The 23,018-nt window shown below is 53.8% G+C and overlaps 1 protein-coding gene across 15 annotated transcripts; it reads right to left on the bottom strand.

Moving 5' to 3' along the window:
• Nucleotides 1-602: 602 nt before the first annotated feature.
• On the bottom strand, nucleotides 603-22,721 carry MED12 (mediator complex subunit 12). 15 transcript variants are annotated; one of them, XM_060136908.1, is made up of 46 exons: nucleotides 22,417-22,721; nucleotides 21,795-21,899; nucleotides 21,396-21,587; nucleotides 21,100-21,259; nucleotides 20,202-20,383; nucleotides 19,903-20,013; nucleotides 19,302-19,556; nucleotides 18,790-18,936; nucleotides 18,527-18,626; nucleotides 18,260-18,396; nucleotides 17,901-18,032; nucleotides 17,436-17,562; nucleotides 16,711-16,940; nucleotides 16,120-16,200; nucleotides 15,818-15,988; nucleotides 15,471-15,615; nucleotides 15,254-15,304; nucleotides 14,812-14,930; nucleotides 14,479-14,622; nucleotides 13,876-14,039; nucleotides 13,532-13,663; nucleotides 12,876-13,103; nucleotides 12,554-12,698; nucleotides 12,260-12,380; nucleotides 11,797-11,898; nucleotides 11,583-11,708; nucleotides 11,156-11,331; nucleotides 10,796-10,975; nucleotides 9,651-9,722; nucleotides 9,068-9,201; nucleotides 8,738-8,899; nucleotides 8,346-8,457; nucleotides 8,097-8,186; nucleotides 7,495-7,604; nucleotides 7,128-7,263; nucleotides 6,699-6,860; nucleotides 5,335-5,709; nucleotides 4,961-5,111; nucleotides 4,600-4,805; nucleotides 4,369-4,446; nucleotides 4,222-4,276; nucleotides 4,059-4,146; nucleotides 1,919-2,141; nucleotides 1,357-1,528; nucleotides 1,099-1,180; nucleotides 603-878 (listed from the first exon to the last, which is right to left on the bottom strand). In XM_060136908.1, exons 1-46 carry the CDS (start codon nucleotides 22,513-22,515, stop codon nucleotides 686-688), a joined length of 6,663 nt encoding a protein of 2,220 aa, XP_059992891.1. In that variant the 5' UTR covers nucleotides 22,516-22,721; the 3' UTR covers nucleotides 603-685. The 15 variants fall into 15 exon arrangements, with proteins under 15 accessions (XP_059992891.1, XP_059992894.1, XP_059992892.1 ...); XM_060136911.1 differs by having other exon boundaries at nucleotides 4,609-4,805; nucleotides 11,583-11,696; nucleotides 22,417-22,720; XM_060136909.1 differs by having other exon boundaries at nucleotides 11,583-11,696; nucleotides 22,417-22,720.
• Nucleotides 22,722-23,018: the final 297 nt, after the last annotated feature.

Raw genomic sequence — 23,018 nt, forward strand, 5'->3', positions numbered from 1 at the left:
TCGGCAACAGAGCAGAGAGAGAAAAGGGTGCTTCCTTTTGCTGGTTTCTCTTCCTCCTAGAACCATACTGTCCTTCCACCACCTATGTGGTGGCGACACTTGCCAATGGAGGGCAATGTTTCATCCCAGAAATGTGACTCAGGGAAGTTCTCTATCTAGGATATCACTTGGAACGTTAGGGAGACCACAGAAGGTGGCAAAATGGGTAAGCAGTGTCTGTCACCCCCCACCCCGAAGCTTGTTCGAGACCCAGCATGTGGGATGGGTGGAAGGAGAATCAGGTTCCAGTGACTTTTCCTCTGGCCCAGCGGCCCCCCACCAATCCCAGTGGTGTATCCTCCCATGGAGACAAACTATACAGAAGCCGCACCATCTAGCTGAGAAGGTGAACCGCCCTTACTGAGAGACTAAGGCCCCAACCCTTAACACGTTGCCAGGTTGGAGAAAAGAGAGGGTAGTAAGCCAATTAGAATTCAGAAATTTAGGAGGTGGAAGGTAAACAGGGGAGATGATCTGAACAGAATGAAGGTGCTGACTTGCTGGTCCGGCCCGCACCCTTCCGAGAGCCCGCCCTTCCCGGACATGCAGACTCACACACTCCCTTTGCAAAGAAGCTCTGTGTATTGGGTGCAACAGCTCTGGGGTCTCTATATAAATAATATACAAAACCCAACAGCTCAATGCCTCACATTAACAAAAATACTAAAAACTCATTAAAAATGGAGCCTGAGGGAAGAGCCCCAACCACTACTGGTGCTAGCCCAGGAAGGGGACTGGGAATTAAGAGGAAAGGGTGGGGCCCCATCCAGTGCACAAGCAGTTCCTCCAGGTGGCTCAGTAGCGTCCAAATATGTTGGTACTGGGCTGTGGCTGGGTATCTGTGAAAAACCAGAGATTATCAGGGGTGGGAGGCCGAGCAGGGGTGGCGGCGGTCTGCATTGAGGAGAGCCATTCAGGCACCGAGGGAAGGGATGGAAGGCAACGCTTCCCCTCACAACCGGGGCCTGAAGCAATCACCTCAGCTACTTTGGCCTTCCCCGCCCCGCCGGCCCCCCAGTTATTCTGTGGGGCTCTCCTTGGGAAGAAAGGCGGGCTTACTGGAGAGCTGTTGTTGGAGCTGCCGGACCAAAGCTGCTGTCTGCTGTTGTTGCTGGGTCTGCTGAAGCCCCTGGCGCTGGAACTGAGGTGAAAATGGGAAGGGGAAGACTGAACTCGAACCTTCCCCCTTCCTTCCCCGTCCTCATGTCCCCAGCTCTCGGAGGAGGGCCCTGCCTTGCCCCCCGCCTCGCCATGGCTGCACACTGTCCCCAGCCTGGGCCGCTGTCCCAGAGCCCGGGGCTGGAGTCCAGCAGCTACCTGGGGCTGGGACTGGGGCTGGGGCTGGGGAGGAGCTGCCTGCTGCTGCTGCTGCTGGTGTGCCTGCTGCTGCTGCTGCTGCTGCTGCTGCTGCTGTTGCTGCTGCTGCTGCTGCTGCTGCTGCTGCTGTTGCTGCTGCTGCTGCTGCTGCTGCTGTGAAGACAGAAGAGATCTGTCTAAGGAGAGCGAGGGGCTGAACCTCAGTGGTGGAGGGATGGGGATGGGGGAAGAAGCACAGGGTGGGAACTCCGGCTCCGCTGCCCTCCCCGCTCGGAGAGCTGCAGAGAAAATCAAATGTGGAGCACCAAGCAGATGACCCCCAACACTCTCCCACCAGGACCCCCGGAAAAAGGGGGAGGGAAGGAACTGGCTTCTTAAGCCCCTACTACGTGCCAGCTGCCCTGCCGGGGTACGCCCTTACACTGCCTCATTCAGCGCTGAAAACCACCTGGAAGAGCCTGTGCCTCTCCTCCCCCTCCTCCTCTCCGCTCCCAGTCCCCTTCCTCCTCCTCCCCCTCCTCCTCGGGCTCCCAGGTCCCAGGCGAAAATCCTAGGGCCTTACCCGCAGGATCTGCTGCTGCTGCTGCTGCCGGATGTGGTACTGTTGCTGCTGCTGCTGCTGCTGCTGCTGTTGCTGCTGCTGCTGCTGCTGCTGTTGCTGCTGCTGCTGCTGCTGCTGCTCAGGCAGGATGGAAGCCGACCGGACGCCAGCCTGGACACCCTGGGCGCCCAGTGGGGTCATAGTGCCTATCATGGGTGTCTGCTGCAGTGTCTGGTGGGAAAACCTACAAAGACAAGGAGGCGCAGAGATCAAGGCACGGGCTGTGGGAGATGGGGGTGCAGATGAGCCCCAGGTCCCTGACCCCAAAGAAACATCAACAGGCCATTTCATTCACTCCTCCTGTCACCAACCAGAAGAGACTTTTTGGCTTCTGACAGATTTCTAGGTTGGGGAATGAGGAGCAAAGACAACACTCCATTTTAGTGTCTCCTAACCTTCGTGGTTAGGAATTTTTCAATTCTGTTGTAGCTGGTTTTCTCTTATGAAAATGAAACACAGTCTCAGCACAAGCTAGGCATTCCATAGACACCACTGAGGTGGTTCTGCTTATCACTGTTGTTGGTCCCCAGTAACCGTCAGGGTCTTGAAGACTGTTGTGTTCTATTGCTCCTTACACCTTTCTGATCCCAATCTGTACTTCACTGCAACAGGCTACTGGCTGGGCCCGTCTCAAGTCTTCTGTCACCTTCCGTACGCATCCTCTCCATGAATTCCACATTAATCTCTCAACACGCCCAAATCATCACATCACTTTCCTGATCAAAAGAGTACTTTCTGGGGACTTCCCTGGTGGTGCAGTGGTTAAGAATCCGCCTGCCAATGCAGGGATCACGGGTTCGATTCCTGGTCCGGGAAGATCCCACATGCCGCGAAGCAACTAAGCCCGTGCGCCACAACTACCGAGCCTGCGCTCTAGAGCCCACGAGCCACAACTGCTGAGCCTATGTGCCACAACTCCTGAAGCCCGCATGCCTAGAGTCCGTGCTCTGCAACAAGAGAAGCCACTGCAATGAGAAGCCCCCGCACCGCAACAAAGAGTAGCCCCCGCTCGCCGCAACTAGAGAAAGCCCGCGCACAGCAACAAAGACCCAACGCAGCCAAAAATAAATAAAATATAAATAAATTTGTTAAAAAAAAAAGAATGCTTTCTGGGATTGTGTCTCAATCCCTCACCGAACGTTCAAGGCTCTCTCTCAACCTGCACACTCCCAGCTTATCCCTACTCCTTCCCTGGCACAAGTCTTACATTTCAGCCAAGCTCTTCTCCTTCCTGTCCTCCCAGCCACCCTACTCACTCGGGTCCCCATGTCTTTGTTCATGCTACGTCCTCTACCTGGGATCCCCCTCCTTCTCCTCCTCCCCGCAAATCCAAATCACAGCTATGCTTCAAAGGCCAACTCAAGTCTGACCTCCTTCACGGAACTTTCTCTGATGACTCAGGCCCACAGTGATATCATCCCGCACTCTTCCTGAATTCCCATTTACTTCGCGGCACCCAACTGCACAGCTGATTATATCTTTCATCACTGTGTTCCCTAAGTGTTCTTCTGAGTAAGTCTCCTCTCCCCAGGTATAGTAGAAATTCTCTGTGGTGAGGGACTTTGTATTTTTTTCAAATAGCTTTCCTCACCCCACCTGGTCCTAGCATAGTGCTGGCCACACAGGGGGCCTAAGGCACGTCTAAGTAAGGGACTTTGCTTCTGGTCCACCCTGCAATGTTCTCCACCCTAAGCTGCAGAGCCTCAAGCCATGACTCCAAAGTCTTAACTAAGGCCTGACTGACGTTCGGCATGGTGGGAGAATGTGTTCGCTGGTCCATTCCAGCACTAAACTGCTCTAATAGTGGCTGGATGACTCCTTACCACACACTGCATCTATGAACCCCCGATCTTTCCTTTTCATAGTCATATATAAATGATTTCCCCTCTTTGGTCCTCGAAGAAATGTTGGGAAGCAGGTGTGAGAACACTGGCCGCCAGGGTCCCTTCCAGCTCCGGCATTTTGTGGCGACAGGCCAGGTGGCCAGATAAGTGTTCTTGATGCCTCCAAAAGTTCTGACTAGTCCCATCACCTCCAGGCCCAGGTTCTCCCTAATTGAAAGCCTCAGTGTGTCTTCACGACCCCCGGCTCCCTTGGGTACCTTTGAGTAGAGGTCAGCCCGTGTCCGTAGGTTGGGGCCTGCTGGTGCACATAGCCACTGGGCCGCTGCTGCAGATGGCGGGTAGGATCTACAAGAGTAGGATTGGTAGAAGAGTGGGTGCTCTGATAAGGCTGGCTGGAGTAGCTGGGGGGCACCATGGTACCTGCGGGGCCTGTGTGTTGCTGCAATCCCACATGAGAAACGTAAGGAGTATAGCCCTGGAGGGAAGGAAGAGAGACGGAGTCAGGGCCAAGACTGTGCAGCGCAGCCTGCCTCAAGCTCCCTGATTCTCACCATCTTGTGCCCTTACCTGGGAGGTCTGCAAACCGTAGGAAGAGCTGGGAGTCATCTGATGGACAGATGACTGTCCCAACATCCCCTGACTCTGCTAGAGGGAAAAAGGAGACAAACTCAAACTCAGGAAGGGCTTTCTGCCACCTCGTTTCTTGTATCTCCTACTCTGTGTGTCCTTGTGAAGATCCCAATCCCTGTGACCCCAAAAGCCCCTCTCCCTGACGGCCCTCCCTACGGCCCCTCTCACTATCTTTGCCTGGAGCTGTTGGCGAAGGCGCTGTCCCTGGGGCACCGCAGGCTGCTGCTGTCGGTACACAGACGTCTTGTAGGAGGAGGGTTCCAGTCCCATGACGCCAGTCATGGTGGTGGGCAGCACTCCAGGGTAAGGTGGTCGGGTCGGCAGCTTCTGCATCGGTAACCGCACAGGGCGGTACGGGTCCACACGGGGGCCACCTGGAAAGGGGAGCAGGCTGACCTCTTTAGGCTCTTCGTCCCTCTGCGCCCTGCTCAGCGCCCCGGGCATCCACAGCTCCTGGGAGGAGTGGCATCGCCCCTCAGGTGGAAGGCATGTTCGGGTCAGTCCCTCGTGCCTGGTAGCTGGCACTCACCTGCCGGCAGTGGCTGGTTCTGGGTGTAGAGGCCTATGGAGCCCTGCCTGTAGCTAAGGTGGGATATGGAGCCAGGGTTGGTGTGGTGCAGGAGGTCCGGAGGCACTGTCACTCCATAGGGGCCACTCCGGCCTGGGCCCATTCCATAGTCCTGTGTGAACGGCACAGGAGGAAGGGGAGAGGGCTGGGGTCAGGTGGGGTAGGAGGGGGGAACAGGAGCTGGATGTACGTGGTTCCCTGTTCTAATTCTAAAGGTACCCCTTCCCCAGATGCCCCCAGCCCTCCCACAAACCAGTCGCTCGACAGCATCCGGAAGAGAGAGGGGCTGGGGAAGGGGCATGACGGGGCTGTGGCGAGGTGGCAGCGGCGCTCACCTCTGTCTTGGCGGCCGGCTGGCTGCGTTTCTTGCCCTTGGTGGACTTCTTCTTGCGTTCCTCAGTGCTGGGGGGAGCGGCCCCAGGTTTGTCAGTTTTGGGGGGCTCTGGAGCCTTTTTCTCAGGCTCCAGCAGGGCGGGGGCTGGGGGCTCCTCATCTTCCGGCGGCAGCGGCAGTGGCTCCAGGTAATAGGCGCGGGGCCGGGGCCTCAGGTGCGTGTGGTACAGCAGCAGCCGCTGCTGCTCCTCTCCGCGGGCCACGCGCCGGTCCACCCGGACTGTTCCAAACCAGCCCCAAGACAGTGGTGCTGATGGCTTCAAGCCTTCAAAAAGATCCCAGGGGGAGATCTTTTGTTTGGTGGAAACCTGTAGACCCTGCTCCGGAAAATGAGAAACAGTGAGCTGTTGAGACTTGGAAAACAGAAGACAGAAGACTTGGAAAACTTGAGGACTTGGAGGAGAGGGAAAAGTATCTGTTGGCAATAAAAGAAAAAGAAAGTCATGGGTAGATTCAGGGAAGATGGTGAAAGGAAGACACACGGACACACGGAAACACACACACACACACACACACACACACAGGGGAGAGAGAGTTAAGAGGAGATGGCGGGGAGCAGAGGGAGACAGAGACAGAGACAGACACTGACAGAGGAAGACAGATACAGAAACAGGAAGGTCGAGAAAGAAAAGGCAGTGAGAGACTGAAAACAGGCAGAGAGAGAGACAGGGAGAGAGAGAGAAAAACAGGAAGAGAGAGACAGGCAGAGAGAGAGAGAGAGAGAGACAAAGACAGGCAGAAAGACAGACAGAGACACACTGAGCCAGGAAAAGAACGAAGAGTATGGCTATATGAACGGGTTGGACTTTGGCTTTTGAACTCCGCGTTCTCTTGCTCCTCTCCCTCTACTCACACAATGATTATGGTTACTCAACAAATACTGTAACTGACAAAGAGAGGGGACAGAGAAAACTGTGCAGAGATGAGTTGACAGGGTCGGGGGGAGAGAGATGCAGGGATAAAAGGGGTGCAGGCCGGGGTGGAGCAGTATGGGAGGCAGGTGGGGCAGAGGAAAGAGGAGGGTAGGGTGCTGAGAAATGGGTGGTACGTATAAAGGTGGGTGGGGGTGATGAGAGGTGCAGAGGGGTGAAGGGAGAGACCAAGGAAAGAGAGGGAGACTCCCAAGATGGGAAGAAGAAATGTGAGGAAAATTAAGTGATTAGCTCAACACCCCAGGGATGGCTCTCGCCCACAGAGCCTGATAAACCTGTTGCAGCTACAGAGGTTAATGCAGGGGAGGCTCTGACCCAAAGGGGAACAAAGGTGGGGAGCGGGGAGCAGGGGATGGGAAGATAATGGAACATGCCTCCTTCTTGAAGATGGAGTCGAAGCCGGCGATCTTGTTGCCTTTGGTGTCGATAAGGGAGCCCTGCGGCTCACATGTGATGACATCTCGGGTCTGCTTGGGCAGCGGCAGCAGCTGGCGAACTTTTTCCAGACTGTCTGACTGGCGCTCCCCCAACTCCTTCTGCAGGCACAGAAAGACAGGACAAGAGTTCAAGGACACAGGAAAAGAGGGACGGGAAGTCTCAGGGGACAGTACAGAAGCTAGCAGGAAGAAGACACTCGGTAAATCCTTACCATATGAATAACAAAGAAAACACGGACGTGAAAGGGAAGGGTAAGGGGCTCTGGGCAGGACGATGCCACTGAGGCTGGACAGCAAACGCAAGGTCAGGGAATAGGGGGCTGAGACCCCAGGCCTCTAGGCCTCGCCCTCGTCCCCTCCTCTCACCCGCAGCTTCTTCACCAGGTTCATGTAGGCACGTTTGTTTTCCTCCATGCTGCCCTGGGAGATGCTGGACATGTCCGCAGCTAGGGTCCCATTGATGAGCACGCTCAGCATGTCCAAGACGGTGGTGAAGAGCTCACTGTGGCAGGAAGCCGGGGGCGGGGGGGAAACCAGAGGAGAAAGAGTTCAGACAGACAGAGACAGCCGGGTTGGACACGAGCAGGGAGCGGGCACCAAAACCGTGTGGGGAACCCCGGACCGCAGAGTCCGCAGTATGAGCCACACCGATTGCGGCGGGTCGTGCACCTGGTGTCAGGGAAGGGGATCCTCTCGGGTACAAAACTGGAGGGAGGGGATGGGGATGCTTTACTTGTTGGACTGCATGTCGACAGTGCCGCTGATGATGATCTCCAGGAGGAGCACAGCCCACTCCGTGGTCTGCTGGGTGCTGCGCTGCACCGTGTCAAACATGCCCCCCACCTGCCAGGGCCACAACAAGTCAGTCAGATGGCTCAGAGGCGGAGTGCAGCATTTAAGGAAAGCTTAGATTAGAACCTGGGCTGGATGTGACTCGGGACACCTGAGGTCAATGTTCCAGCTGTACCTATGATTTGCTACATGATCTCAGGCCAACGACTTAATTCTTGACATCTCTCGGCCTTGGTTTCCTTACTTATAAAATGATGGAGTTGGACCAAAGGATGTCCAGGATCTCATTCAACATTCCACAATAGACGTCTAGGGCTTCTCGGGCCCAGCCAGAATCTAGGATACTGAGGCAGGTTCCCTGCAAGGATCCAGTCTCCTTAACCACTTTCAGGTCCTGCGTCCTTTAGGAGAGCTGGGCTAATACGTGAAGACCCAGAAGAGCCTGGGCCCTCCATCCTCACCCTCGCCTCCCTGGGCTGGGGCTTCTTTGTCTGCAGTCCTAGCCCCACCCCTTTCCTTCGTCTCCCCAGCTCCCTCTCTCACCAGGTTGAGCCGCAGTTTGAGCGCCTCATGCATTAGCTGCTTTGGCTTGCAATCGTCTAAGTACTGGTCATCTCTCCAATTATTCACAATCTAAGATAAAAACAAGTACAACACACAGCTCAGGGATCTTCTCGTTTCCATGCCAAAGCACCCAGGGTGTTCTTGTCAGAAAACACTGAAGATTCAGTGGCCTCTTGGCTGCATCCTTCTCTGCCCTCCTGCCCGGCTCCAGGGCCCAGAGACCTGTACCTGGTGGACCTGGCTGTAGAGGGAGGTAAGGAGTCCCTCGCGCTGCTCGTCCTGACCCTTCAGACACGTCAGCACCAGGGATAAGAAGGGCTGCTGGCTCAACAGGGACATGCTAGAGATGGGAGGAAAAGAAAAAGAAAAGTACAGGACTGTGGGTTGTAGGTCAGGCGACTTGCAACCTCATTCCTCTGAGCCCCAGACTCTACTCTTTTAAGATCTAGCCTTCTTCTTCAAAAAAAAAAAGATCTAGCCTCTTGCTCAACTATCACTCTTATCCTCTGTCCACTTTTCTGATTTTGATCCTCACCTCTTTGCCCCAACTTTTCTTCTTCCCTGGGTATGCCTCCTCTCCTTTCTACCCCTCAATCCCGGCCCCCTCGTAGCCGCTTTACCTCTTTTGCTTTTGTCGATCGCGTTCTTTGCGCGAAGAGGAACCCAGGTGCTGGCCCTTCTCCAATTCTTCCCCAGCAGCCTTTAACACATGCCCCTGGACTGAGGTGGGCAGTTTGGCAATGAGAGGAGCCACCAGCCATACACCAGAGCGCTCTAGGGAGCTGGAGAGATGGCGCGCACAGGGTTACAGAGGAGCCGGGCAAGGTTGGAACAACCCATCCTCTCCTTTCCTGATGGACATGCCTGGCATCTCCAGGTGGCTGAAATCATTTACACTACCAGAGGAGAAAACTCAGAAGGGGATGGGTCCTAACACGTTTCTACCCAACCTGAGCACGGGCTTGGTCTTGCTGCTGCTGGGCATGTTGCTTGCAGTGTTTCCAGAAGACGACCCTGTCTCTGCAGACTGTTGGAAAACCTCGATTGTGGCCTTGGCGATGTTCTCTAAGAGGGAGTTCATCTCCTGAGGAGGATGAAGGGCACAGGGGTGCTAAATAGGTAGCTGGCGGCAAAGGCAAAGAGATGGTAGGAGAGCTGGGAGATGAGGACATAGGAAGGCATCCATGGAGGTTGATAGGAGGGTAACGGACACAACTCTGCTGGGTGTCGTGTCCTCCAGCACCTCGCAGTATCTCTCCAATGCCCCACTGTCTTCTCCTTTACATACCTCCTTACAGCTGTGGCCAGAGAAACAGCCTCTATGGCCACCGCCACCAACCTTCCCCACAGCTCAGAGCCCCAACAATCCCAATCCATGTGCCTTATCATCGGCTCCAAACGTCCGCCATCTTCCCATCCTCTCTGATCTCCAGAACCCAAAGGTAGGACCTAGGTTCTTCTATGGCGGCCCGCCTCCGTGACATGTGTCGCTGGAAGTAAGCATGGGAAAGAGAGGGCCCGGGCACCACTCACATTGTTAGGGGTCTGCTTGATCATGAGCTGCAGCTCCAAGGAAGACTGGCGCATGGTCCACTGGTCCAAGTTCTGTGACAGAGACCCCACCCACAAGCTAGTCATCATTGTGTCATCCCAGCCACTCAGCACCCCGATGCCAGCTCCTGATCTCTCACAAACTTGAATCACATATGCCTGGAGGTCTGAAAAGGACCTCTATGTCCCCTCTTTAGGGAAGATCATACCTAAATAGTCCAAAATGACTGAAAAGTCTATCCTATTTTAAAAGTGGTTCTGGAAAGATTTCACATCTTTCCCCAGTTTCCTGTTCCAGAGCCTCACATTCCTTAGCATCAGGAAGTTCTGCTTAATGCTTAACCTAAATCTTTGATGTTGAAGTTGAAGCTCGCCGCTCCTGTTTCCAACCAGCTGCTCAAAGTCCTTTACAGACCCGAAGGCTAGTCTCAGCTAATCTCTCTTTGGCATTATCTCCTCCAGGCTGAAGAGGCCTCATTCCTTTAGCTTTTCCTCAACGGCTTTATTTTTCCACCCTCCAGTCACATGAATGTCTGCAGCAGCGTGGTGAGGCAGGAAGGGCACAGGCAGACCTGGGCTCATATACTGACTGGGCTCATAAACTTCCTAGCTGTGTGAGTTCCTGAACCTTGGGCAAGTTACTTAACCTCTTCAAGCCTCAGTTTCCTCACTGGTCAAATAGGGATATTCTTACCTACTTCACAGGGCTGTAAAGAGTAAATGAGAAAATGTACGTAGAGTGCTGAGCATGGTACCCCACGTGAAGCAGCCGCTCGATAAGTAATAGCTCTTCGGTAGTATTACTACTCATGACAGAGCCACGACCAACATGCCAAACATACAAGGCCAAAAACTAGGCCTCCCAGATGCTATGCCTCCCACTGATAAGCTGGAGTCCTACTCCAGATAGCTGTGCACTCACCCAACAGTTCACTCTCCAGTCTAGACCATATTGGCTTAACTTCGAAACCCATGCTGGAGCTGTTTCTCTCACCACCTTTCACCCACATCCTCGAGTGAAGCCTTCCTACTTCACTCCCTCTCTCTTTTCCTCTCAAGGTCCCCATCGTCTCACCCCAGGCTCAGGCCCCACTGCTTCCTCCAAGACCCCCATCGCTTTGGCCTACCTGGAGAATACGCTTAATGCGTTGCCGCTGGGGGTTTTCCCCATCCTCATTGTCCAGCAGCCGATGTGGGTAGCAGATGAGCTGCATGAGGCGCTGGGCCTGGGCGCTACTCAACACTGGGTCTTGCAAGTCATTGCTGTCCTCACACAGCGATTTAAGGCAACGTTCTCCTACCCATTCCTGAGGAAGCCGAGAATCGGGGGACTGGGGCAACCAGTAAGCAGGTTAGGAATAAGGGGGATGGACTGGGGGGTTGGTGAGGGACATGATGTATGGCAGGGAGGTGGTGCGATCACGGTAGGAAACAGGACTATATTATATAGCGGCGTTTAGGAGGTGTGGGGGGAAGGTGAGACTGACCTGCTGGCAGATGCTGCGTAGCACGTACTTGGCATAGACATCCAGACTGGCTGTCTCCACAGAGATGTTGCGGCCACCCTGCCTCCGACCGCCACTGCCACCTCCTCCCTCCTCCTCTGGAAGTTCTTCTGTTCCTCCTGTCACAGTGAAGCCTGAACCCTTCAGTTCCGCATCCCCTGTGGTTCACAGGCAGGAGATAGGGAGGGCAGAGTGAGATCCGAATGCTGTGTGGAGACCCACCCCGGACCCACAGAAGCAGCAACTCCCCAGATCCTGCCCTATGGGACAGAAATATACTTCCCTCCCTCGTCTCCTCCCCAAAGGTCAGAGAGACCACCTTCAGGAGAGAGAAAGACTGTCCTTTGTAGTTTAGCTGGCGCTCCACCCTATACACACTTCTGGCACCACTCCCTTCCTACCCCCATACCAAGTACAAACACAGCCTTGAGAACAGCAAACACAGCTCCATCCACAATGCGGTTCTGGGAGGCAGCCAGCAGGTGGCGGTCACAGGAGGAGCGGATTCCTACCGTAGGCTTGTCTGGGGAGACAGCTGAAGTCAGGGGAAGCAAAAGTAGAAACGGTGTGGGTGGGGTGGCCACACTTTCCACGGCTGGCCGGCTCAGATCAAGGTCACTTACTTCCGTCCGACTGGCAAGGATTGAGTTGAGGTGTCTTGAAAAGGTGGAGGAGGATGCGGCAGGTAAGCCGGGCCCCCGGCTCAGAGTCCTGTTCACTGCAAGCTACAGAGAGGAAGACGAAGCAGAGGGGAAAGGATGAAGGCGGACTGTATGTGGATCTGTAGGTGGTGAGGGGCTAAAAGGGAAGCTGAGGCCAGGCGAAAAGAGATAAAACATTGGAGGAGAGGTGGGGTAGCAAACTGTTCTGCAGTATAAGGGGAGTACCTGGAAGGGTCAGGAACCGGAAAGATCGGGGCTGCAAATGCAGGGTTAGAAAGACGCCCCTCCCAGCCTGAGGCACACCACAGGACTGGCCTCTGGTGCCACCAGGAGCCCCACACTGAACAACCAGAGTGCGGCCATCCAGTGTGTATTGAGACTGGGGGGGTCTAGACATTCTAGGGGTTATGGATTGGTAGTTCACCAGCATTAAGAAGCGAAGGGATGGCTGCACAGCGAATCAGATCCTCCAGGAGCAAACACTGCCGAGCGATGAGGATGGCAACAAAAGTGGCCAGGGAGTCGTGAAAAGACAGGTCACTGACCTGGAGGAAAAAAGCAGACAGACACCAGGACTCAGTGTGGAGAGAGGGCGGCTACTCAGAGCGCTTGGCCTCCACTCTGCAAAACTCTGTCCCTCCGCTCCTGTGATTACTGGGAGCAGACCCCTGCCCCGGGACATGCCCGGTGTCCGGCACTCCCCCACCCCCAGTCTCACATCTACATTGCAGAGGAGGTCGTTGAAACCACAAGTGCCATTGTTAGAGGAGCAGCACAAGGCCTTAAGCACTCCCAGCCACTCTGCACTCAGTGACTTGCAATAGCCGGTCAGCTCTGCACACAGGATTGCGATGTCATTCACCCTGGGGAAAAGTACAAATGCCCTCAGGAAAAACCTTGTTCCCGGCAAAACCTCAGACTCATTAACTTTTCATCTCCACCCCGGCCATAACCAAGGTTGCAGTACCTCCCAGGCATCTCATCCCTCCCAATATCAGGCGGGAGCGTGGTGCCCATTCCTCACTCAGTACGCCCCATACCTATCGGGATCATGGTGCCCCACACAGACGTGCATAAGGGCATTGCAGACAAAGCTGTAGCGGTTAGCAGGGTTCTCACTAAGACTCTTGCCTAGCCCTGTGTAGGTGAAGGTGTGAGCGGCAGGGTTCTCCAGAGTGTCAATCATGAACTCAGGTGCCCAGCGCATGTTGGATTCTGACGGCTCCACGTTGCAGTAGATGGTGTTCTTCACCTTGGAGCAGAAGTCGCTGCAGGGGTGGGGGAAAGGAGAGAGCAGCGTTGAGGAAGGGCTAGTGAACTAGAGGGATGGTCAGGAAAGGCGAGAAAAGAAAGAAAAAAAAGGAGAATGTGAGGGACAAGGGGCCTTAGGGCAAGAAAAGGGGAAATGGGACAAAGCAGACCGACCGGGCAGGAAAGGAACCCAGTGAGAAGAAGGCACAGGGGCCTCTGGAGGCAGGGAGGAGGAATGTGGGCCCCGCAGACATGGGCTGGAGGCAAGGCTGATGAGGAAGGAGGCCCACTCTCAGGAACCAAGAACACGCAGAGGACACCATCCCCAAATGACCCTTCAGAGACAGCAGGGTCCTGGGCTGTGCTCTGCTCCTGAGTGGGGCAGTAATGGGAAGGAGACGGGACGAGGTCCCAGTCTCTACCCCTTACCTCCCACCTCTCTTACCTGAAGAGCTCCCCAAATTTGCTCTTTAAATGGCTACAGGAGGTGTACAGATCATAGAGATAAGCAAGGATACAGCGTTCTGCGGAGGAGCCATCGGACCGGTTCATCCCATGCTTGACTACGCCACACAGCCTGTCACGAAGGGGCAAGGTCGGGAGGTGTGCCTGAAGCAATGGCAGGCCGGGGCGCAAAGATTCCCATCCCTTGGCAATACTCTCTCCCCTCCCCACCTGAATGGCACGCACTTCCGCACAGTGAGAGCCCCACATGTTCTTCGCAGGCCACTTCCACCAGCATTCACCAGGGCCCTGCACCAGGGCCCTGCAGTTTGAAGCCCTGCTTACCCCTCAAAGACCTGTGCCATCTGGTCCTGGTTGAGGATGAGGCAGGCGTGATAGTGCCGCAGGACAGCCACGATGCACAGGCACAGGCTGGTGGTGTAGCTGCCCACCAGATCCGAGGATTTGAGAAGCAACTCGGCCTCAACTACACTCAGTTCATTCAGTAGCTAGAGCAGAGTGAGCGGGGGTTGACAAATGAGAAGAGGCCTTGAGTATTACACATAACCCGCCTTCCTGTGAGAAAACTGGAGCCCCTTCCTGCTGGAGCTGCCTCAGCCTGGAAGGGCCCTGGTGCCATATCCCACTGTCCTTTATTCTAGTAACGACAAGTCACGTCAATGATGTAACCAGTCTCCGGGATACAATCCTATGAACCTCACGATGGGAGGACAGTCTGTGCCCAGTGCTCTAATCCATCTCTCGGGTCTCCTCAGGGAGCACTTGAGTCTCTATTCCTGCTGGCTTAGCTCATGGGCCACTCCCCCCACACTAGTCTTTCGGTCCCTCCAAATAGCCTGGGACACTGGCTTGAGCCTCTCCTCCTGTCCTTATGACCCTGTACAGCACAAACTCCTTCCTCCACCCTCATCTCCCCAGCTTCCCCACCTGAATGGCAAAGTCGATGAGGCCACTGATGCTGAGTGAATATTCCATGAGGTCGAAGATGAACTGCACATGCTGCACCAGAGGCAAGTGGTACGACATGCCAAGGGCAAAGCTCGTGATCTGCTCCAGAACATTCCGGGAGACCTAATAAGGGCAGTGGGAGTGAGACAGGAATGGAGAGAGGTGGGAAAAACCAAGGAAGCAGGAAAGGATGGTGGAAGGGGATGAGACCAGGAGGCTTAGCCTGCCTGAGGGGGGAAAAAAGACAAGGAGGAAAGGAAAACGGGACAAGGAGGCCGGAATGTGGGAAGGGGGCTGGACTTAGGCCCTCACCTGAGCTGTGACCTGGTGTTGGTCATAATGTGAAAGGTGCTGGAACTTAGCAAAGATATCCTCGGCAGTGGGGAAGGCTTCAGGCCGGTTGCGCCGCCGCTTCTGCCCATCCTCCCCACCTGAGGGGACAGTTGAAAGGGACCAGTCAGGACAGGGAAGATAACTAGGTGACTGGGGGTGGGGAGGGGGGGTATGGAGAGAAGGCTATTGGGGGGGCAAGGGGAAGGAAGGGATGGAGGGAGAGAGGGAAGGAAGGAAGAGGGAAGATGGGAAGGGAGGGTCAAGGAAGGGGCGGGGAGGGATGAAGGGAAGGGGACAGTGAAGCAAAGGTTTGGAGGACCACAGACTATGTGGACCTTAGAGGAATACGTACAGGGAGGTGCTAGGTTGAGGGAGGGAAGGGAGAGGGAGGGCGGGCAGTATGGGGCTTACTGTGAGGTACCTAAGAATGTCAGGTCTCCAGGATTCAGAGGCACAATAGGAGCAAGCTGGTCTGCAGAGGGGGGGAATGAGGGGGGAAGTTTCAAAAGGACTAGAGCTCTCAGGAGACTCCAAGAGACAGGACATCGGGACATGACTGGGAGTTCCCTACACTGGGGAAGGGAAGACTGACTAGGGCGCTTTTTGGGGGAGATCCATTTAAGGTGCCTCAAACCCACCAGTTTCCGCTGTCCCTTTGCGGTTCAGAACCTTCAGGATATCCTTGGTAATTTTCTTGATGGCATGGCGGGCATCATCTCGCTGCTTTCCCACCCCAAACAGTACGACCAACCGCTGGTTGCACTCATGGCTGCATGACTCCTCCTGCATCCCAGCGGCACCATCAGACTCCAGCACGGATCGTTCTCCCTCCTCTTAAAAGCATGCTCCATGCCCCTCAGCATCCCAGTGCTCAAGCCCTTCCCAGCATACCACACCCTTAAGAACAGCTCCAACCCCTCAGCACAGTCCTTGGACAGAAACCTGGGCTCAGAACAGATGGTCGCAAGGTGTTGGGGAACGGTACCTGGGGGATGGGAAAGTGCGTGGCATACTGCACATGCCGCGGCTGGTCATAAAGAACCCCAAGGGTCCCTTCTAGCTTCTCCTTGGGTGGGGGCTTCACCTCCTTCTCAACATCTGGTTTCTCAGGGGATGGACTGCCCTTCCCCTCACAGGGCATAGTGGGGGAGAACAACTAAGAGAAAGGCGAAAGGGCAGAACATTTAGAGGAAGACAAAGGGATGAGGGGGCACAAAGAAACTCCCCAAAGTGGCATAACGGGAGGACCTCAGGAGCTGGATTCTCCCACACCAGGATCTAACTTACTGAGAAATCAGGCTTCTCCATGTCCTCAAAGAGCACACTGGAGCTAGGGTCGATGTCCATAGACTCCGAGAGGCCTGGATCCTGACGGCAGAGAACAGAAGCGAAGCTGCTTTAGCCCCGAGGAGCTGCTCCCCACCATCTAGAAAAGTTGACCAGGGAGTCGAAGAGAGGAGACCATATTGGGAAAAGCACCAGTTCCAGATGCAAGCCTTGACTGGTCCATTAACCACCACAGGCCTTGGTTTCCTTCAGCTTTAAAATGAGGATAAGAATACCTCACAAGGGGGAATTCCCGGCAGTCCAGTGGTTAGGACTCAGCACTTTCACTGCCATGGACCCTGGTTGGATACCTGGTGGGGGAACTAAGATCTGCAAGCCGCCCGACACAGCCAAAAAAAAAAAAAAAGAATACCTCACAGGGCTGCTGTGAGGATCCAATGAAAAAAACTGATATGAGAGTGCTTGCTAAACTGCAAAGCACTAAGCAAATCTTACCCTTGTCACTAGGTAAAGGATTCTCAGAGGATTCCAGGAGCCAGGAAGATGGGACTGTCAGAAGAAATGATCTAGGGCGAGGAAAAGCCCCCTCACCTCCAGCTTGCTGCTGCTGCTGCCCTCAGCCTCTTTGCGCTCAGGGTCATCGGCAGGGTCATCAAAGGGAGAGGGAGGCCGGGGACCAGGGGCTCCGAAGGCAAGGTCCCCTCGGGAGATGAGGGTACAAGTGTACATGTTGTGGGAGAAAACATCATGTCGAATCAGTTCACAGAAAAGCAGTACCAAGTTAAAGAACTCCACTCGCTCACTCTCACTTCGGGGGTCCGCTGGAGAGAGGGAATGAGAAAAGATGAGTTAGGGGAGCACAAAAGAGATGGGCAGAAAGAGAGAGAGACACACCTAAGGCATGGTGCTCCTAGGGTTCCTGAAGTAGGCAAGAATAGCAATGACTCAAAAAAAAAAAAGAAACCCGAAAAACCAAAAGCCAAACCAAAAACAACAACAACAATAAAACCAAAACTGTTGAAGGATAAAGTGTGGTTGGTTACCCAAACTCCTGCCCCACACACCATCTCATAAAGGAATACAGCATCTCTGCTATTTATACGTGAAAATGCTTCGATCGTATGCTCCTTTTATTCTTCTCTTTACTTCTCTACTCTGTTAAACTGTAAGATGAGCAAAGGCTAGAATTATGTCCCAAAGTCATTCTGCATAGAGCTCAAGACAGAAATATATCCAGAAGGCCCTTCATATGCTTTCTGATGACAGGGATGGGTGAGTCTAGGCAGAGGTAACCAGAGGGTGGCAGGGGTCCATACTCAGCATGGGAGCCTGTGTATCCAGAAACTGCAGGAGGACATCCTGGAAAATGGGAGCACTAGGAGCAGAAAGGGAGCCAGAGGCTATGGAACCCTTCTCATCTGCGGCTTCCGATTCTCCACAACGCTGTAAGATGAGAGAACAAACTGTAGGATTGGGTTTTACCTGTTTCTTCACTCGTCCATGTGCAATCCTTGAACTACTGCCTATTTTGGATCCATCCCAAGCTTTTCACTTCTACCCTCCCCCCCTTGACTCCCATTTTCTTTACCGTCTCCCAGCTGCAGCCTTGGTCACTTCTCTAACTCTGACATCGATCCACTCCTTTCTACTTTTGCCTTATGTCCTCAATTTTCCCTGTACATTCTCTACCCCTTCTTCACTCTCACAACTTCAACTTTGGTCCCACTACCAGCTCAATGTGGCTCCAACCCCAGCTGCCACTGCCCCATGGGCCCCCTAACCTCAGCCTCAATCTCTGCCTGTCTCTTCTCCAGCAGCTTGGCTACCACCATCGCACGATGACGACCAGAGCGCTTGCAGCTGACAGCCCATTCACACAGTAATGATACCACAGCATCATCATCTGAGGAGATCTGGAGACCAAAGGAAGACCAAAAGGGTGAGTAAGGTAGAGCTGGGGACAAAGAACCGAGTTCCAGTCTCCCAGCGACTAGGCCCCATCTTAAAACATCCTAGGCCCAGTAAGACCGGCTGTCTCTTCAGACATCCTCTGGTTTCAATGCCTTGCCAAGCCTTCCCCTCATATATAATGTTGCTCTTGCTGTTTTTCACTTCTTCTCTTCCCCTTCTTGCTTATTACCTCGTGCCCATCCTTGCTAGGCCCCAATCCAAAGATTCGATTACAGAGGGAATCAAGAGAGTTGCTGAAGTCAGAGCGCTCAAAACTATGGCTGTCCAGCACTTCCAAAGTATGGAGCACCCGTCCAATGGTGAAGCCTGAGGAGGAAAGTGGTAAAGGGGACTTTAACTAGAGGCCCGATGTACTCCAACTTTCAGATCTATATGTCCTTACCATCCCCATCCTTTCCTCAAACATCCTTCTTACTGTCTGTCCTCTGGCACCCACCTGCAGTAGCTTCTTGGCACTTATCAAAAGACCAGCGAACCTCAACGGCCTGTCCTCGCTCCTTGATCTGCTGCTCAATCTCCCGCAACTTTGCACGGACCTGCAAAGAGGAAGGCTTTAAGGATGTAGCAAGGCATACAAAAAAGGCCAGGGCTCCAAGCTAAAAGAATAGTAGCAGACTCCGAGTCACTATTTCTGAAAGAGTAACTTAAGCCTCTCACATCCCAGTTGCCTGGGAGTACCAGGCTATTGGTCAGACTTACCTGCTGAGTGAAGGCACTGTTGCCCTCTGGCATGGGCAGGTTGGAGGGGGCAATAGGCAGGTGGTCAAGTGGTGAGCCAGTCTTGATTCGGCTATCAGTCAGTGAGTAGTGCCAAACCAGGGCACTAGGACAACACAGGAGGATGGTCTGCCAGACAGCAACAGCTAAGTCAAACTCAGTTATCACGGCTACCTGTCTAGAAGCCCATTATAAGACCCAACCCTTCAGTTTCTGATCCAAAGTTATTCTGAGCCCCTGAGGTGGCATCACTCCATCTCTGAGCCCCTCCCCTCATCCACTCTCCTAAAAGGCTTTGGGCCTCCTATTTAGACCTGGAAGGGAACTAACTGAAAAGGAACTAACACCCCAGAAATGAGAAGCCAACAATTTCCAAGCAAGTACTCAGTGCCTACTCTCGCCTCCAATTTAGAACCAGTCCCATTTTCCAGGACAGGCACCTGAGTCTTCTCAAGATGCCTTTTAATACTTCCATGGGCCCACCTAGTACCTACCTGAAGGATACAGCTGAGGCCAAAAACTAGGGGCCGGTGCTGAGGGCACATAAGCAGGTCACTAAAGGGTGTAGAGGGTGTGCTGCTAGTTGGGGGCTGAGGAGCAGGGGTCGTGGGCAGTGTGCTTGTTGACTGAGCAGACATCACATGAGATGAGTGACTGCTCATGCCATCCAGCTGCAGGGCCAGTCTCCGCGTACAGAAGTAGGCAAGGCGGCGGGAGAGGTATGCAGACTGAACGAATTCCCCAGAGTACTGTGAAGACACGACGATCAAAACCCCCCAGTTGGGGACTTCCCTGGTGGCGCAGTGGATAAGACTCTGCACTCCCAATGCAGGGGGCCTGAGTTTGATCCCTGGTCAGGGAACTAGATCCCACATGCATGCCGCAACTAAGAGTTTGCATGCCACAACTAAGGAGCTCGCCTGCCACAACTGAGGAACCCTGGAGCCGCAACTAAGACCCGGCGCGACCAAATAAATAAATAAATATTAGGAAAACAAACAAACAAACAAAAAACAGTTCTCTCCAAGGGACATTGCTTTCACGTCTTATATCTCCTCACATCCTCCCTAGACCCCCCCAAATCCTAGGCCTTACTCGAAGCAGCAGGGGCAGCAGCAGTTTAAGCAATTCATCCTCTCCAGGGCGGATTTTCTCAAAACACTCAAGTACCCAGGTCAGGAACTCATGTCTGTCCAGCATTCCGTCCTATGGGTACAAGGGATGGGAAGAGGATTAGTTTTGCCAAGGGACTATTAGAGATGAGGCAGAGAAAGTAAATGAAATAATAAAGAGAACCACGAGTGGGGCAAGGTGGCAGGCAGATTCTGTTCTATGCTGGCAGAGTGTGAGGTCAGGCTCAATCCCACATCCCACACGACATGCCTTCTTCCTACCTGAAACATGAACATGGCTAGCTTCTCATTGTAGTCCCACTGCCGGATTGCCACCTCTACATCATGGGGCAAGGGCCCTATAGTAGAACCACAGCCCCCACTTCCGGAAGGCCCTGGCCGGTAGTATTCAGCCATCTTTTGCAGCTGCTCCCATAAGTACTTGGTGATGATCTGAGTCCATTCTAGGGGAAAGACGGGAAAAGGGCTATTTTATACTGTCCCTTTGCTTAGAACACCTTCTGTCCCCCACCCCCAGTCACCATACTTCTAAATCCTATTCATCCCCTTAGGCTCAAGTCAAGTGCCACCTTCAACAACAAGGTCCTACTGTAGAGCACAGGGAGCTATATTCAATATCCCATAATAAACAATAACGGAAAAGAATATGCAAGAGAGTGTATATATATATATATATATGTATATATATGTAAAACTGAATCACTTCGTTGTACACCAGAAACTAACATGACATTGTAAATCAACTATACTTCAAAAAAATTAATTAAAACAAAACAAAGAAACAAATGCCACCTTCCTAAAGCCTTCCCAGGTGTCCCCAAAAGAAAGTAATCTTTTTGTTCACTGAATTCTCAAAGAAGCTTCTGCCTCCACTTTTGACACTACGCTTCTATATTCAATTATGGGATTCGTACATATGCCTTAGCATCCCTACTAGACTATAAGCATCCTAAGGGCAGGGATTAGGTAGTGGTCATCTTTATAGCCCAGTACATGCACACAGCAGATACTCAAGATACGTGATGCTTACTAATTGAGTGAATGCAAGATACAAGCAGAAGCAAGGAATACAGATGAGGAAGGAGAATAATTGCAAGGGTCTCTCTACCGCTCCTTGAAGCGATCAGTGGTGGGACCTCTGGTATTAGGAGTTACTCACCCATGAAAGGGTCAATGACGTGTCTCTTCTTAACCTTGGTCTCTGTGATCGCTGCATAGTAGGCACAGGTCATCTTAATGAGCCAGGCAGCCCGCATCACAGGCACTGTGTACTTGGCCAAGTACCCAAACACTTCTTCTTTCTTACTGAAAATGGGGACCTGGATGGACATCGCAAATAGTGAGACCTCTCTCACCCCCATGAGCTGGCACCCGTGTAGCTTCATCTGGAAATCGGAGGGTACTTGGCACCCGCGCTCCCCTCCTTGGCCTGAAGAACAGGAAACAGTACCTCACCTTTTTGGCTAGTTGTGTGAGTGGCTTGGTGCCAGCCAGATCGGTGAACCAGGTGTTAATGGCACTCTGGGATCGTGCAGTCACCAGCCAGAAGTTGTCCTTCTGGTTCACTTGGGGCTTCCTTCTACCGGTGTCAGGGAGGGTGTTACAACGTAACTTCTCTGCAATAATGCTGCTGAAGTTGGAACTGATCTGAGGGAAGAAAACTACACCTCAGGGTGGGAAGAAGGGGCAAAGAAGTGGTCGTGCCTTTGATGGGCAAATGCCAATGTGGTAGCATTAGGTTATGAAGGAAAACTCGGCCATTTAGGTCATCCCTTTAAGTCTTCCCAACCCAGGGCCTTTGCTCCTTCTCAGATTCTTCCAGCCTTTTCCTTCAGCCTGGCAGGGTTGTCTCACCTTGGCAGGATTGAAGTTGACGTTCTTGGCACTGCCATGTTCATCCCCAGAGACAGCTGGCTGGTTATTGAAACCTTGTTTTACATTCAAGGCTGTTAGTTCATCCTGAGGCAGGAAAACAACATTTTACCTTTTTTTTTTCCCTTGGGGGTGGGGGTGATGGGAGAGGAGGGTAGAAGAGAGGGGAACAAGCGGGGGAAAAGGTAGGAGGAGGATTCGGAGAACAGATTGTGATTTAAAGCTAGGCCCTTATATTCATTTGGACCCCACCCTCACTAAGATTCCCAATTCCCCAGAGCTCGCTCAACAGCACTGTGCCCCTGCGAGCTTGCAAGCAGCCGTAGCTCACCCAGCCGCCTCAGACAACTTTCTGAGGTGTGTGTGTGTGGAGAGGGGGGCGCCTCCAGCGTGGCCCCGACATCACTCCCGGTTCGCGCCCAGGAACCAACCCCCACCCCCACTAGGTCCTACTCTCCTACACCAGCCCACTTTACTCTTCCCCCTTTCGGGACTTGCGCTCCCACCGAACCGCCCCGCCCCCCCCTTCCCCGAGCCATCAGTTCTTCCTCCTATGGCGATCGCTGGCCCCTGGCCCCGTGGGAGCCCGGATTTCTGAACGCACCTCCTTCTGTTTGGGATCTTGAGGGTATACATCGGGAGGCCCCAGCCGCGGCCGCTTCAGGGGCCGGTGTTCGTAGCTCAAGATCCCGAAGGCCGCCATCTTGCCCAGCCCGTAGCGCCAGAGGCGCCAGCCGGGCCCGGCCGCGGGGGAGGGGGAGAGGGAGCCGAAAAGGGGGGCGGCGGTGGCGAGGACGGCAGCCGAGAGACAAGGGGGCACATTAGAAACTCTCGATCATTGCCGGAAACTACCGAGGGAAACCGAGGGACGCCGGGAACCATCGGACAATACCGACAGCAGCGGGGGGGGGGGGGGGGGGGCGGGGCCCAGCCCGGCGTGGGGCGGAGCTCCGCGCTCGGGGAGCTTTTCCACCCCGGCCGCCGGAGAATCGATTTCACTCAGTCAAGATCCCTGCAACGTCCGCCAGCCAGGCGCTGGGGATACGAACCTGCGAGGCGGGAGGCGGACGCGGCGCTGAGCTCCGACTGGAACTGGATTCCCAGCGCCTCGCTCAGTTCTCGGCCTAGAATAAGTGCTCTATCGTCTGTGCGTTGCTTAGAAACTCTGCCTTTTGCAAACCGCTTCTTTGTTTCTTAGTTCCTGCA

The sequence above is a fragment of the Lagenorhynchus albirostris genome, chromosome X (genome assembly GCF_949774975.1).
Source record: "Lagenorhynchus albirostris chromosome X, mLagAlb1.1, whole genome shotgun sequence".
NCBI lineage: Eukaryota > Metazoa > Chordata > Mammalia > Artiodactyla > Delphinidae > Lagenorhynchus > Lagenorhynchus albirostris.